Genomic DNA, 15,542 nt, shown 5'->3' with positions numbered 1-15,542 from the left:
TCAATCTGATTACAAGGACAGTTGTCTAGTTGTTTGGATGGGACAAAAAAACACATGGTAAAGTGTTATTTATTATTTACTAATGCATATACTGAGCACCTAAGTCTCTTCATGGCCTATATTAGCTATTTCTATTAACAGCAAATTTGCAAAGGTGACAAATGTAATTTTAATATTTTTATTCATCACGTCACATAGAAAATGTGTTATGTAACTCCTTTAAACTGTTAGGCAATCATTCCCAACCGCTAAATATTTAAAACTGAAATTTTCGGGCGAGGTACATGGGCTATTTCTTCACATTTTGATTTGCTAACTTAAAGAGTCATTACGTAAGAGCTAAATTTTCGTATTGCAGTTCAAATGTTATATAGACTATTAATTAGACATTTTTGCACGTGACTAGACCATAATCCACTATCTAGACCATTGGATGGCTGAGATTTTGAGTGGATTAGACAACTTTGCACAAGAACATAAACCACTATCTAGACCATCGGATGGCTGAGATTTTGAGTGGATTAATTAGACATTTTTGCACATGACTAGACCATAATCAACTATCTAAACCATCGAATGGCTGAGATTTTGAGTGGATTAGATAATGTCTAGTGAGAAATCAAGTGAAAACTGAAACATTTCCTTTAAAAAAACACAAATTATATCCTGCATATATATAGGTCATAGGCTTCAAAAGTCGACAGCAGAAGAATAACCAGCTAAGCTAAAATGTCAATATATATAGTTATCAGAAAGAGATGAAAAACTGTATAGAAGTTATTATAAGGAATGGCTATAGGGGAAAAGAACAAAAATATTAGATAATATATATGTAAACATAGAGCCATAAATATAATGAATAAATAATTAAATAACAATATTAGATAATATATAGGGACATAAAAATAATGAATAAATAAACAAATATAACAATATTAGTGTCAAATTTATATTCTTTAACTAAATTTTATTCTAAACAATAGATTATATAATTTAATTAATAATACTGCAAAGCAGGAAAGAAAAGACACAACAAAGAATAGGTCTAATAACAAACTTTAATCCAACCAGTTTAATGAGTTCTAGTGGTGTTTTATAAAGAATAGGTCTAATAACAAACTATAATCCAACCGGTTTAATGAGTTCTAGTGGTGTTTTATAAAGAATAGGTCTAATAACAAACTATAATCCAACCAGTTTAATGAGTTCTAGTGGTGTTTTTTAAAGAATAGGTCTAATAACAAACTATAATCCAACCAGTTTAATGAGTTCTAGTGGTGTTTTATAAAGAATAGGTCTAATAACAAACTTTAATCCAACCGGGTTAAAGGGGTTCTAGTGGTGTTTTATAAAGAATAGGTCTAATAACAAACTATAATCCAACCAGTTTAATGAGTTCTAGTGGTGTTTTATAAAGAATAGGTCTAATAACAAACTATAATCCAACCAGTTTAATGAGTTCTAGTGGTGTTTTATAAAGAATAGGTCTAATAACAAACTATAATCCAACCGGTTTAATGAGTTCTAGTGGTGTTTTATAAAGAATAGGTCTAATAACAAACTATAATCCAACCAGTTTAATGAGTTCTAGTGGTGTTTTATAAAGAATAAATCTTTAGTTCAATGAAATGAGTTCTAGTGTGTTTTATAAAGAATAAATCTTTAACTTTAATGGAGAAAAAAGTTCAAATTTATGTGATTCTAAAAACAAAAACAACACTGATTTTATTTTTCTCAGGATATTATATTCATGGATGAACACAAAATCGACAGACGCATCCTTAATGAAGCAAATGGAATTTTTATCATTCATAATGAAATGTAAGCATTTATTTCTTGCTTTACAGTAAGTCCGTAATTAATATATATTCAAAAGAAAATGGTTAAATTAGTTGAAACTTTTATGTATGTTAAAAATGCTTGATCTAGCCGTAACATTTCAACTTTCTAAAAAAAAAAGTAGTTTATCCTAGTTTTCCTCTTGGTCACAACAAAACACCTTTCATAACGTCTAACCATATGGTGTCTTTGTCGTCATGTCAAAGTCTGAAATTTTCAACACAATCTCAATTCATAAATCAATGTCAAGAACTGCAGACGTCTCCAGAAATGAAACTTTAAAAGAAATCGACAATTTTAGTTTTAACGTTTGAATGTAAAGGAACACCCCACACCCCACTAGTATGATAATTCTTTTAAAATTCCCCAGGCAAGACAACGGCTAGATCAAACATCATTCAACATATGCGTTAATTACCTTTCTGAGTTTTCTACGGAAGAAAGATTTGCGAGATTTAACAGGAGTGTTAGTAGTATCATTAGTGTGAATACTAGAGATGGGAGACTGGGTTACCTCCTTCTCATCACCACTATCAGACGTCACAGATGTTGTCCGTCTGCAAAAAAAATAATTTTCAATTTTATCACCTTCATTAGCAAGCCTGGAAATAAGGCACCTGTCACAGAAAATGTCAGGCACAAATTCAGGCTTTGTCCGGCACAAAACCTCTGGTGCTTGTCATTTTGTCCGGCACTGATTTGTCTTCTTTATTTCATTAGTGTCTGACATTTTGTCAGGTACATCTAAAACCATTACTTCCAGGCCTGTTCATCACTACTAACAAATTATTTCAATGACATCAATGGCAATTCTATGGCATACAATTACTGTTTAATAATGAGAGATGTTTCGACTAGGCTTCTCTAGCCATTATTGTTTTTTACATGAATATAATGTCTCATCATATTTCATAGAGAGAGAGAGAGAGAAATGGGGTTTAACGTCCACTCGACACAAACTAGGTTATTTCGGGACTAACATATGGTTTTTTTAATTTTATTTACATAATACACTTGCGCGTAGGGGTCTTTAGCAGTGGGAGGAAACCGGAGGACCCGGAGAAAACCCACGAGGTTGGACAGGCGACCCTACTCCTTGTCACGTACAACCGGGGATTCGAAACCACGCCAGTCGACTCAATGACAGACTTTATGATACAGCGCGCGCACGCTAACCAGTCAGCCATCCAACACCCCCCCCCCCCCCCATCATATTTCATATTGCTTGATAGAGAAGAGAGAAGCCTATAGTTGAAATGTCGCTCAATAAACATACATTATTCAAGAGCTAAATCTGTCTATTGCACGTCTTTCTTTAGGCCTGAAAAGTTATCTAAATTATTAATTAGACATTAATTAACTTATCCTGACCTTAATCGCTAGCCTGTGATATTTAGTGGATTGGAATACATTTTTTGAAAAATAATTAATCAAGACTTTGTTTTTTATCGTACCAACTTTAGTAGTGATGACTGAGGCAAGTCTAAAATTCTAAACTTAATATCTCGGTTCAAAGTGGAGAAATTGGACTGAAATTTTCAGCATATTCTATTTACGTTATCTATTTTTTTTACTATTATAGCGAGAACTGTCAACTCTTTATGTAATCTCTAATAATACCCCTTTAATGAGCGATGTTTCGACTAGGTTTCCCTAGTCTCTGGTATTGTATATATTGTCTTGTCATATTTTATATTTCATCATTGCTTGATAATGACTAGAGAAGGCTGGACGAAACGTCGCTCAGTAATAAGCAGTAGTTGTATTCCATAAAATTGTGACCTGTGTATACTACTAACATGCCTAAAATACCAAGTTAGTCAATACCAGGCCTAAATTCAGGTTCTGTTAGACACAATTCCTTTGGGGCCTTATTCATGAAATCTTAAAGCAAAATATTTTAAGGATGCAGCCCTTTTATTGGTCAAGAGATAAAATCATTGTAAAAATTCTAGCTCTTAGCCAATGAAAATGCTGCATAAATCTAATGGTGTTTTTTTCATTCTCTTAGGCACATATCAAATATATACAAAAATATGAATCGTAACTTACTGCATTGTGTTTTCTGGTTTTGACATTCTACTTTCCCGCTCTTTTTCCATTTTACGTCTGCGAAGCTTTTGAAGGGAATCAAGGAGGCCACTTAAAGCAATTCTACGATATGTCCCACCGTGCACTTCTTTTACATAAGATGTAAACTGACGGACATCACAAAACAGACCCTGAAAAAGTAAAAAAAGAGAATATTCAAATGATGACAAGAAAAATTATTCAATATAAAAGTCTAACTAATTAATGAATTATCAATTGTATTTTTTTTCATAAAAATTCTGTTACAAAATAAAAAAGGAATACATGTTTACTCAAAATTTCAAATTTGTTACATAATGCATGCATCTTTAACCTTTAGAAAAGATTTTTTATAAAATGTAACTTACAATATTTTCATGACCACATAGCTCAGATACACATTCAACACATCTCGAAACAAAATGTTTGAAGACATTTGCAATGAGTACTCCCTCTACACCTCTATAACCTTCTCCCCCGATACTATGACCAAAATTATTAGCATAACCATTTCGTGGCAGTGTTTCCTGTGAGGCTGACTTCTTTTGAGCTGTAAAATAATTGTAGAAATAAATACATGTAGTTATGAGTATGTACATCATGATGCTATGTACAATGGAAGAAACCCAAGTTTCTCTTGAACCTGTTGAACAAGAGAAATGAAATGAGATGGGGTTTAACGACCCTGTTGAAAAAAGAGTGAACATTTGTATAGCGCTATTCCACACTGACTGTATGCTCGTAGCACAAGAGTTGAGTTTTCTACAATTCTAGCAACATTTAAAACACAGTTCTAAACATAGCGTCGGAACAGATAAGTCTTCAGTGATGATTTGAAAGTTGATAGGGTTGTGGATTGGAGATAAAATTGAATAAAAGTTAAATTTTCTGGTTAAATATCTTCGTTTCATCATTCCACACAATTATAAACACGTAATATTAAATTCACATCTAACATTCAGTTCCAATTAAAATGATGTCATTTTTACAAAATCGTGCTATAAAGTCAGAGTTCAAAAAAGGGTTAATGTTAGCTGCCAATGAAGAATTTATTATGATTAAGATTGATGTAAAACTAAACACCTGAACTTTCAAATTTGAGCAAAAATATCTGTTTTTAAAATGTGAATGAATGGTAGAAGGAATTGTGTCTAGTCTTTTGAATGAGATGCAAAATCGAGGTACTGTATACACATTGGTGCATGTAAAAGAACTCTTAGCAGTGTGCCTTTTTTCTTTAGCCCAGTTGGGGCAGAAAAGTAATCAAAAATGTGATAAAACTTACATGCCCCTTGTGGAGAGTGTAGAATAATTGTAGGATCTGTACAAAAACCTAACAAAGCATGTAAGAAATCCACTGATTCCTGTAGAGGTCGTGTCTTGACTGTATCTCGGAGAAATCTATGGAAGTGTGGAGGATGGAGTTTCTGTAATCTCTGTAGACATTGTTGACCTTTCAATCGAAGGTGATCTCCTTGAGGACCGACAATTCCATCCCCACAACCATGAGGACAACCTAAGGCTTTATAAATTCTGAAACAAAGACAAACCAAAAGTTATCAGGAATAATTCAGTAAGTTGATCTTGGGGAGGAGTACTCATGCTGCAGATCACTGTCGTACCGTTGTTTCGAACACAAGAAGGTGTTCAGCTTCGATTAAACTTTATTACAGTTTACACATTACACTAACAATCTTTCAATCCAAGTCCAGTCTTCCATTCTCACTCACCGCCAATGACACCAGCCCAGCTCGTGTCTCTCACCCTTTCTTCGCTCCAATGCCTTATATGGAAGTGCAATAAGATTACATCATACAATCGTACTGCTATTAGATTAAAGGTACATTCGCACAGTTACTGTTTGTCACAATCACAGAAGAAAGAATTGCAATCCTCAAGACAGGCATCTAAGGAGAGGGGCCTGTGAGACTAACAAGGAAAGAAATGAAATAGGGTTTAATGTGCTACTGTTCTGCTCTAACTGGGCTAATGAAGACGGGCATAGGCTATACAGTGTGCTATGAGGGAAATTTTACCTGGACAGCGGTGCCACGGCCTACTCTTATATCAAATTCAAACTGCCAAGGGATCTTTTACTTAGTACCACTGGCAAAGAGGAACCACGATGAAAAATCCTATACCATTGACAAGGGGGAACCACGCCGAAAAACCCTGATGAACATGCAGGGATCCAAATCGGGACCTCCAGGTTAGCGAGCCAACGAACAAGGAAGGTACCGGTATGCCTAGTCCTTAAGATGGGACGAAAAACCAAGCTCCAGTGTTCATAACCATTTGCCTCTCGAGTGTCAAGCAATTGCTGATGACGGACAGACAGACAGACTTAATTGACGTCAATTTACATTTCAATGTAGGTGTATAATAAAAAGGTTAACATTTACCTAAACAATGAATCCATGTCAAGCAATGGTGGATAACGGACAAACAGACAGACAGACTTGACAACAATTTACCTTTCAATGTAGGTGTATAATCAAAAAGTTTACATTTACCTAAACAAAGAATCCCTGGCAAGCAATGGTGGATAACGGACAAACAGACAGACAGACTTGACAACAATATACCTTTCAATGTAGGTGTATAATAAAAAAGTTAACATTTACCTAAACAAAGAATCCCTGGCAAGCAATGGTGGATGACGGACAAACAGACAGACAGAATTGACGACAATTTACAGGTGTGTTATAAGAAGATTGACATTTACCTAAACAAAGAATCCATGGCCAAACTGTGAGCTGTAACATTCCCTTTAGTGCTCTCTAGAATTGGAGATTTATCCGACTGTGGAGTCTCGGCACTCTCTGGGGTCGTCACAGATTGGGGACTCACTGGATGGTTGGTCTCGATAATATCAAGATCGAGCAGGCAGTTTAAAATATTCAACAGAACTTCGCAGATCGATGGCGAGCGTTCCGACAGAGCGATAAAATGGACAGCTCTAAGGACAACTTTATAATTAATATGGCCGTTGTCTTGAATATAGTATTTGGAACCAGCGACTTCCTGGATTTCTTCTTCGTGTTGGTAATAGATATTGGAATCCGTCAAGCTTCGCGACATATTGCCGCCAGTTGTCAGGTGACTATCTTCTGCATCTCCTTCACTGGCACAGAGATCATAATTAGACGGGAATTTAGGATCAGGGCTGTGTTCCGTGATTGTAATGATTGGTCTTCTGATTGGTTCTGGTTTCTGCAAATCATCTTTGGAAGAATTTGATGAATCGTGTCCACTAAGATGGCTGCCACTACCGACCGATTCTTTGTCCGATTGCGGTAATGTGGGCATGCTTTTACGCTGTGATTGGCGATCTTCTTTAACGCTGGTGTAGGTGCCATGTGCAGAATTTGGACGAATCATTTCCGTTTCTGTATCAACAGTGGATATGGTACATGAACTAGAAGAATCGTCATGGTAACTTTTAAAGATATGTCCATGATCATGTTTTGTTGTTTTAGGCGATTGTGAACCGCTGGTATCAATCTCACCACTTTCTTTTTTCTTTAATAACATTTTACCTGAAGTAAAGATACAAAAATTACATTTGTAGTAGTTTTACATTGTTTACATTTTAGAAGGTTTACATTTTAGAAGCCACAACAATTCTTTAGCATATGGACCACTCAAAACCGTTCAAAACTATTGCTGCCTCCAGAACAAACGGCTGTGAATTGTTTCATTGGCTAATCCCTCACACCATCCAGAATGCGGGTTATATAACAACTCTTCCAGATCCTAGTGTAGTAAAGACAAGTGGAACGAAATTTTGAACTATAAAAAACGAAACGAAAAAAGGATCTAAGTTTTAATCAGATTGAAAGATCACCTTTCTCAAACCAAATTATGGGAGGTGGGGTATTAGGTGTAATTAATAAATTATTTCCCTGGCATTAAGTTTAGATCGCCTTGAAAATTATTAGAATTAGAATATATGAGAGAGAGAGAGAGAGAGAGAGAGAGGGAGAGAGAGAGAGACTAACATATGGTTCAATTTTATTTCAATAATTCACTTGCACGTAGGGCTCTTTAGCAGTGGGAGGAAAGCAGAGGATCCGGAGAAAACCCACAAAGCTGGACAGGCGACCCTACTCCTTGTCACGTACAACCGGGGAATCGAAAACCACGACAGTTAACTCAATGAAAGACCTCATGATACAACGTGCACACGCTAACTATTCGGCTATCCAACCCCCCCAGGAATATATGAGTGACCACATTATAAAATGACACAAAAAAATAAATTAAATAAGCTACAAACCAGAATCAAAGAACTGTTTTAATTCAATGACTCGTATTTTTTTAAATGGCGGTTCTTTACGTATCTCGGGTGTACTGAACAACCCCATATTGAACGGTTTATGTGTCGTAGGTGAATTAGGTTGAGGAGATGGGGTTCGTGTATCGTGACTCGGAGATAGTCGGATTTTTTCTTCAGGGGAACCAGGTTTACTTCCTTGCAGTACTTGTAAATCTGGTATGGGTAAACTGTGACTTCTGGCTCGGACAGCGTGATCAAATCTTACGAACTCGTCACAAACTTCTAATACACGTTGATGAACATATCTGTAAAATGTAAAACGTTTTAAGATTATTTAATAGATAGCATAAATTAATATTTGGGTATGGGAAAACTGTGACTTTTGGCTCGGACTGTGTGATCAATCTCGCCACAAACTTCTAATACACGTTGATGAGAGAGACAGAGAGAGAGAGAGAAATGGGGTTTAACATCCACTCAACGCAAACTAGGTCATTTATTTCAATAATTCGCTTGCGCGTAGGCATCTTTAGCAGTGGGAGGAAACAGGAGGACCCGGAGAAAACCCAAGAGGTTAGACAGACGACACTACCTACTCCTTGTCACGTAAACTGGGGAATCGAAACCATGCCAGTTGTCTTAATAACCATTTGGCCATCCAACCCCGCTACTAAGATTGGAAGATAATTGGGGTTCAATGAAGATTACATGTAGATGGAAATGCCACTTTGCTTTCCAGGTAAAATTTACCTCATTACCTTTTGCATCGTGCATGCCCGGCTTCATTAGCTGGCAGATGCAGACAAGTAGTATGTTAAACATTTCACAGATCATTAAAGCTTACTTGTAAGAGGGAGCCATTGTGGCCATTGTACAAAATGAACAGACTAAACAAACCCTTTAATATTTTAACATTCATAGTGTCAAACTGAAGTTGTTTTAAAACCGGAATATTACCTCAAAGCCCAAAGAATTCCATCTTCTGACCAATTCAAAGCAAACAGACATCTTAGCACGGCTATATCAAAATAACTTGCGCTCAACATATCTGGTTCTTCTGTAGTTCGGTTACCACTGTTTACAGCACTAGCTAGCCTCTGTTTCACATAATCTTTATCCACAGCAGACGTCAATTTTTGAAAGGCGTAATTTTTCGAATCGGGAAGATAGGCCACAAGACTGTCTTTTCGACCACATTTACAGGTCATGCCCACACCCTCTGCTGTTTTGACTGGCATCACGGTATTACAGAATTCACACATCACCTCCATAGTAGGTGCTTGGGAAGCAGCAGACGATAAAGGACAAATGTCACTCATCCGGGCTAAAGGAGCTGTAGGACTTTGAGGATCTTGAACAGCCAAACTCAGCTTACTAGAATTATCAAAAAGATAAGTGAGGTTTTCTCTGGAGGAACCCTTTCCGACATAAATATTGGCGGCATTGGTGTTTACGCGCAGTAGGTTACGCTGAGCTTTTAAGACATTACGTTGAGGTTTTACCGGTGTAGAAAAACATGGGATGTCAGGTTGGCGATATTCCCATAGTGGCTGCCATAACTGTAAACCATTTTCTAACTTCAGAGACTGAAAATCATCATCCTTTACAGTGTGGATTAAAGGAGCGAATAAGTAAACAAACAACTGAATTGTACTGAGGGAATGCATGTACGTAGACGGTTCCGTCTTTATCTGCTTTTCCAGGTCAATGTCGCTGCATTCTGACGAAGCATCTAAGATTATCCAGTGAAGTGTGTACAGTAACTTGATCTCAAATGGTGTAAACTTGGCTTCGGGATGTGTTTTTTTCCGTATATTGAGAAGAGAGGCACAGGCATGCATGAGATGTGGGAACGCGGCTTGAATGGTTTTCCATCTTGAAACGCTCTGTATTGCTTCACAAAGACTTGGTGAAAGACCATGCAGGATGTTTTGAACAACTACTCTTTCAAATGACTGAAACAAAATAAAATATATATTAATAGTTCTATCTTAAATCTAAAATAGTCTCGGTCACCCAGAACCTCCTAGTCTTCAACGTACGGAGGGTCTGGGACCGTTGTCAATATTTTACGTAAAGTTCCATTGCCCATGCGTAACCGGGAGTTTGCATTTTTATGTGGTTTGATTACCCAGTATTATTTGACCAAGTCAAGTAAGAGTTGCACCCCTTCCCGAAATAAATCCCAGAATTCATGCATCACACACATGAATCGTGATGACGAATTAGGATTTATTATAAAAAAAAAAAAATAAGGCCCATGAAAAGAGAAATTTTACAATAAAATTTTTTAAGAGTGTTGGATATTTGACTGGCAATGCAGATGGATTTTCTAAAATGGCAATTTTTAAATTAATTTCATTGCCGTTGACATCTTGTTTTGGGACCAGTTACCTCCCTTAGTCTTTGTTCATGATAATATAAAAGACTGGATAATCTAGCCAATGACCTATTATTCTAAAATGTTGACAACTCATCCATTCGTAAAATATTTTTCTCGATGATAGAGACTAAATCTACAATAGAGTAAACAAACTTAGAAACTTTCTAGTAGAAAGCAGAGAGATAATACATGTGTGTTAGGACCATGGCTCTGGACTACCCTTCCAGAAAGTCTAAAACAATGTCAGACTATAATGGATTTTAAAAAAACCCTCAAAACATACTAATTCCGTAAGGCATTCCTTTAACGTTTGTGTAAGACTTTGTGAAGCGCCACTGAATGCATGGCATTAATGTGCACTATATCAAATGTAATAGAGAGAGAGAGAGAAACCAGACGACCCGGAGAAAACCCACGAGGTTGGACAGGCGACCCTACTCCTTGTCACGTAACAACCGGGGATTCGAAACCACGCCAGTTGACTCAATGACAGGCCTTATGATACAGCACGCACGTGCTAACCATTCGGTCATCCACCCCCCCAGAGGATCTGGCAAGGAACAGTGTCTAGTCATTCGGATGGGACGAAAAATGAACATCACGATGAAGTGCACACAACAGAACCCTTGATAGTTCGAATTCAAATTGACATAAAAGGAGTCTGTAGTGTATCTGACTAAAATTATTGTATAGCCCAGTTGGTGCAGAAAAGTAGGATGTTAAACCCCATTTCATTTTACTTACCACACATGATGCTTCACACAGTTTTCCTTGCTTTGGTCGAATAAATGGGCTGTAAATAAAAATATACAGGTATTAATGAAGCTTCTTAATCCTTAGGGGAGTCGGGTGTTTGATCCCTGTATTGGCCCAAGAAAAGTTCATCCAGATTTTCCGGCGTGGTTCCACCTTGTCAGTGATGCACGATGTAGGGCCTGACAAGAACAGCTGTCTAGTCGTTCGGATGGGATGAAAAACTGAGGTCCGTCGTAATTGGCGTGCACGTAAAAGATCCCTTGACGGTTGGAATTTGATATAAGAGTAGGCCGTAATTCCGCTGTCCGAGCAAAATTTCCCTAATAGCACACTGTATGGCATATGCCCGTCTTCATTCGCCCAGTTTGGAGCAGACCAGTAGGACATTAAACCCCATTCCATTTCATTTCATTTCTTAATCCTTATTTATTGATGATGCAGCACAACATATAGTCATTCGAATGGCACGAAAAAATTGAGGTTCAGTTTGACAGTTGGAATTCAAAATAAAGAGAGAGAAATGGGGTTTAACATCCACTTGACGAAAACTAGGTCATTTCGGGACTAACATATGGTTTAATTTTATTTCAATAATTTGCTTGCCCGTAGGGGTCTTAATCAGTGGGAGGAAACCGGAGGACCTGGAGAAAACCCACGAGTTTGGACAGGCGACCATACTCCTTGTCACATACAACAGGGGATTTGAAACCACACCAGTTGACTCAATGACAGGCTTTATGATACAGCGCGCACATGCTAACCATTCGGCCATCTAACCCCCCTGAATTCAAAATAAGAGTAGGCTAGGCCGTAGTATTCCTGTATTTATTAGTTGAGTCGAGGTAGAACAGTAGGACATTAAACCCCATTTCATTTCATATAATGATGATGCCATATGTCATAGGCCTGTCCAACCTCATGGGTTTTCTCCGGGTCCTCCGGTTTCCTCCCCTGGCTAAAGACCCCTACGCGCAAGCGAATTATTGAAATAAAATTTTAAAAAAAACATATGTTAGTCTGGAAATGACCTAGTTTGTGTTGAGTGGACTCTCTCTCTCACTCTCATATGTCATAGATTTTTTTGGAGCTGAAATGTTTAACTCTTTACCTTTAAATAATGTTTTAAGGTATGATATTGTCTACCGCAACCATTTTCATGATAAGTAGAGAGTGAGAGAGAGATAGATATGGGGTTTAACGTCCACTCGACACAAACTAGGTCATTTCGGGACTAACATATGCTTTAATTTTATTTCAATAATTCGATTGCGCGTAGGGGTCAGCAGTGGGAGGAAACTGGAGGACCCCAGAAAAAACCCACGAGGTTGAACAGGCGACCCTACTCCTTGTCACGTACAACTGGGGATTCGAAACCAAGCCATTTGACTCAATGACAGGTCTTATAATACAGAGCGCACGTGCTAACCATTCGGCCATCCAACCCCCCATGATAAGTAGAAAACATGCTATCAGGCTGTATAACTATCCTGCAAATCTTGTATCAGTTCGGATAGTATAGTTTACCAAATAAATAAATCATGAAATTGGGGTTCTGCCTATGATTGGCCTGCAGGACACTGGCTTGAAGGAGCTAAATCACTGATATTTGGGACCTAGAAATTGACACAAATGGGTCGCAACTTGCAACGCACATAATAATATAAATGAATGTATATAAACTGATTTAATTTCTGTTTTTACTTTAATTATTAATCAATTACGCTCGGCAAAATATGGCAGAAGTCTCAATCGAATGGCAATCTCTTGGGTTCCTTTATTTTAGTCTACACCAATAGTATTTATTGCAGATGCTCTCTAGATAAGAATATGGCATCACCGTTTGACATGACTTGTGGAATATGTCTAGCCACGTTCTTCCAAGTCCCTTGTTACAAATGGCACTGGAATGCATTATGGTACACGATTTGTGTACTGATGGTAAAATGCTTATTTTGTCTTAAATATTGGATATTAGAAGCAATTCTTTTCCCGGTAAGATCACAACATCAATGTTGATTTAAATTGGCAAATAATTCGTGTTTTCAATGCCGAAGACTTTGGATGATTCAATGATTGGGCCTATTATTGAGTTACTTTAATTCCTTCAATTAATTTTAAATTGAACTGTGATAGAAAAAGATATATCTTTTTCATAGTCTATCTGCCCATGGTCTTTGAAAATTGTATCATTAAATAAAATAATGACAATTGATCAAGGTCATATTATACCTTATCTGTGTATGATGTTATCTTTTAATCCACTAACTTTTAAAGAGCCACCCAATGGCCTACTAATTACTAGGCCTTTAATTGAAACTGCCATGAATAATAGGCGTAATTTACCATATTAATGTACAAAACCGAAATACATATACGACCCCCTTGATTCTGATGTCTCGATAAGCAAAAATTCATATATTTCGTTCCGTGTAAACGTTTCATTCGTGAAATATTACCTTGTTTGACGCCAAAAAAATGTCTGAATTGGTAATGGCACCGTTTGATCGCCATCCAAATCTCCTGCTAAGTCGCATTTTCTCTTCGGCATTTTGGATTTTTATGCCAGCTTCACCACTTATTTACTGTAGGTTGATTCCGGAATCATAACCTGCAACGATGCGTGGCTCAATAGTAACATATCGGCGTCAAATTTGCACAATTTGGTCAGTAAAATCTGTCCATTTTGTAATGTTTATTAGATGCACGGTTCCTGTGTGATCAGTAGCCACTCGCACTTGTCAGAAGCTAATTGACCCGTAACCTTTCAACCATGACCTACGCCGCGATTAACTGAGTCGTTATGGAATATTGAAATGAAACAGTAAGTAGTGTCTTGTGTATCGAGTCTACTATATTGATCCGTTGGTTTTATTGTCTCGAGTTTCAGGGCGATGTATTACTATGGAATGTACACGGGTTCCTGAGAATAGTCTCGATCGATAAGTGCATATAATTAACACCGCGTCTTGGTAAACCATAAAAGACATAGGTATGAATGGATAATAAATACAGTAGCATGATAATAAAAACAAAATTACAAACTTTATAATGCGGCACGTTGTTTTGTTTTGAATGACGCGGTTGGGGGGAAAACAAAAGCAAGACAAATAGTTGCATTATATGTATGCGAATTTTCTAAAATGAATGAGAAGCGATGTCAATCAAGTTCTACGAGCTATTAGTATTAGGGCCCACGGAGGAACAAACATGCATGACAATTGACACCCATAGAGGGGACCTTGCATCGACAGTAAAAAGGGGGCATAATTCCATTCCGGCGCACACCCTCTGCACTTACCCCCTCCCCCACCCCTCCTATCGTAACATAATATGACTGTTATTTATGGTAGGCCTACTAAATTGGGACGCCCTTTAATATTAGGAGCCAGCATCTCCCTTCATCCAGCCCTGATAGACGGGACAACTATTTACTATGTATTTAGGGTTTGTGACAATTTAGGAAGGGTAGATTTGGTGTGCTGAGTGGAAAGTTGAGACAAAAAAAGTTTTGGACGTAATAAAATGTATTACTAAAACTCTATGTAAAGCGCATAGATTACATTATTTACCGTGACCTTTCCTTGAAGGGCAAAGTCGGTTAATTTTATTGATAGACTGTCGGGTAGCAACAACTTATTTAATATACTTTGCGGACCCCTTCTCCTCCAGTTTCCTAGAAGCCACGGGGCCGAGAAAGTTCATCGGGATTTTCCTACGTGGTTCCTCCTTGTCCGTGGTGCCGGATGGAGGGCCTGACAAGTCGTTCGGATGGGACGAAAAAACAAGGTCCCGTGTATACATTGGCGTGCACGTAAAAGATCTCTTGGCAGTTAGAATTGTAGGACATTAAACCCAAATTTTGCACAAGGGAGAATTCCTCACAATACCGTCCATGGTGAATTGACGAAATCTCGCGTTGATAAACGAGATGATGGTTTATTTTTAGCAACACTGACACACACCGCGTGCTAGGGTTAGGGTTAGGGTGAGGGCTGGGGTAGTGTTTTGTCCAAAAATTCGGGTTTGGTCTAAACATTCTGACGTCAGGTGCAGTTCAAAGTGGTTGACTCCGTTAGGAATGTCTCCCCGGCGACCAAGCTGTTAAACCCCATTTAATTTCATTTCTAGAAGCCACGACGGTCCAGTAAAGCGCTGACTCGCCAACCGGAAGGTTCGGGATTCGAGCCGGTGTTAGCCGAGAAAGTTCCGCGGGTT

The 15,542-nt window shown here is 37.7% G+C and overlaps 1 protein-coding gene across 1 annotated transcript in view; it reads right to left on the bottom strand.

The window, feature by feature from the left end:
• The window catches only part of LOC126812444 (protein unc-80 homolog), a 96,332-nt gene extending 82,337 nt beyond the window's left edge, over nucleotides 1-13,995 (bottom strand). The window contains exons 1-9 of the mRNA XM_056103426.1: nucleotides 13,784-13,995; nucleotides 11,316-11,364; nucleotides 9,146-10,143; nucleotides 8,189-8,493; nucleotides 6,635-7,448; nucleotides 5,195-5,442; nucleotides 4,278-4,459; nucleotides 3,892-4,061; nucleotides 2,258-2,396 (exon numbers count right to left, since the gene is read on the bottom strand). Coding sequence (XP_055959401.1) covers nucleotides 2,258-2,396; nucleotides 3,892-4,061; nucleotides 4,278-4,459; nucleotides 5,195-5,442; nucleotides 6,635-7,448; nucleotides 8,189-8,493; nucleotides 9,146-10,143; nucleotides 11,316-11,364; nucleotides 13,784-13,875 — 2,997 coding nt within the window. The 5' untranslated portion in view covers nucleotides 13,876-13,995. The remainder of the gene's footprint in view (nucleotides 1-2,257; nucleotides 2,397-3,891; nucleotides 4,062-4,277; nucleotides 4,460-5,194; nucleotides 5,443-6,634; nucleotides 7,449-8,188; nucleotides 8,494-9,145; nucleotides 10,144-11,315; nucleotides 11,365-13,783) is intronic.
• Nucleotides 13,996-15,542: the final 1,547 nt, after the last annotated feature.

Source organism: Patella vulgata, chromosome 1 (genome assembly GCF_932274485.2).
Source record: "Patella vulgata chromosome 1, xgPatVulg1.2, whole genome shotgun sequence".
Lineage (NCBI taxonomy): Eukaryota > Metazoa > Mollusca > Gastropoda > Patellidae > Patella > Patella vulgata.
This window is presented reverse-complemented; position numbering and strand designations above follow the sequence as displayed.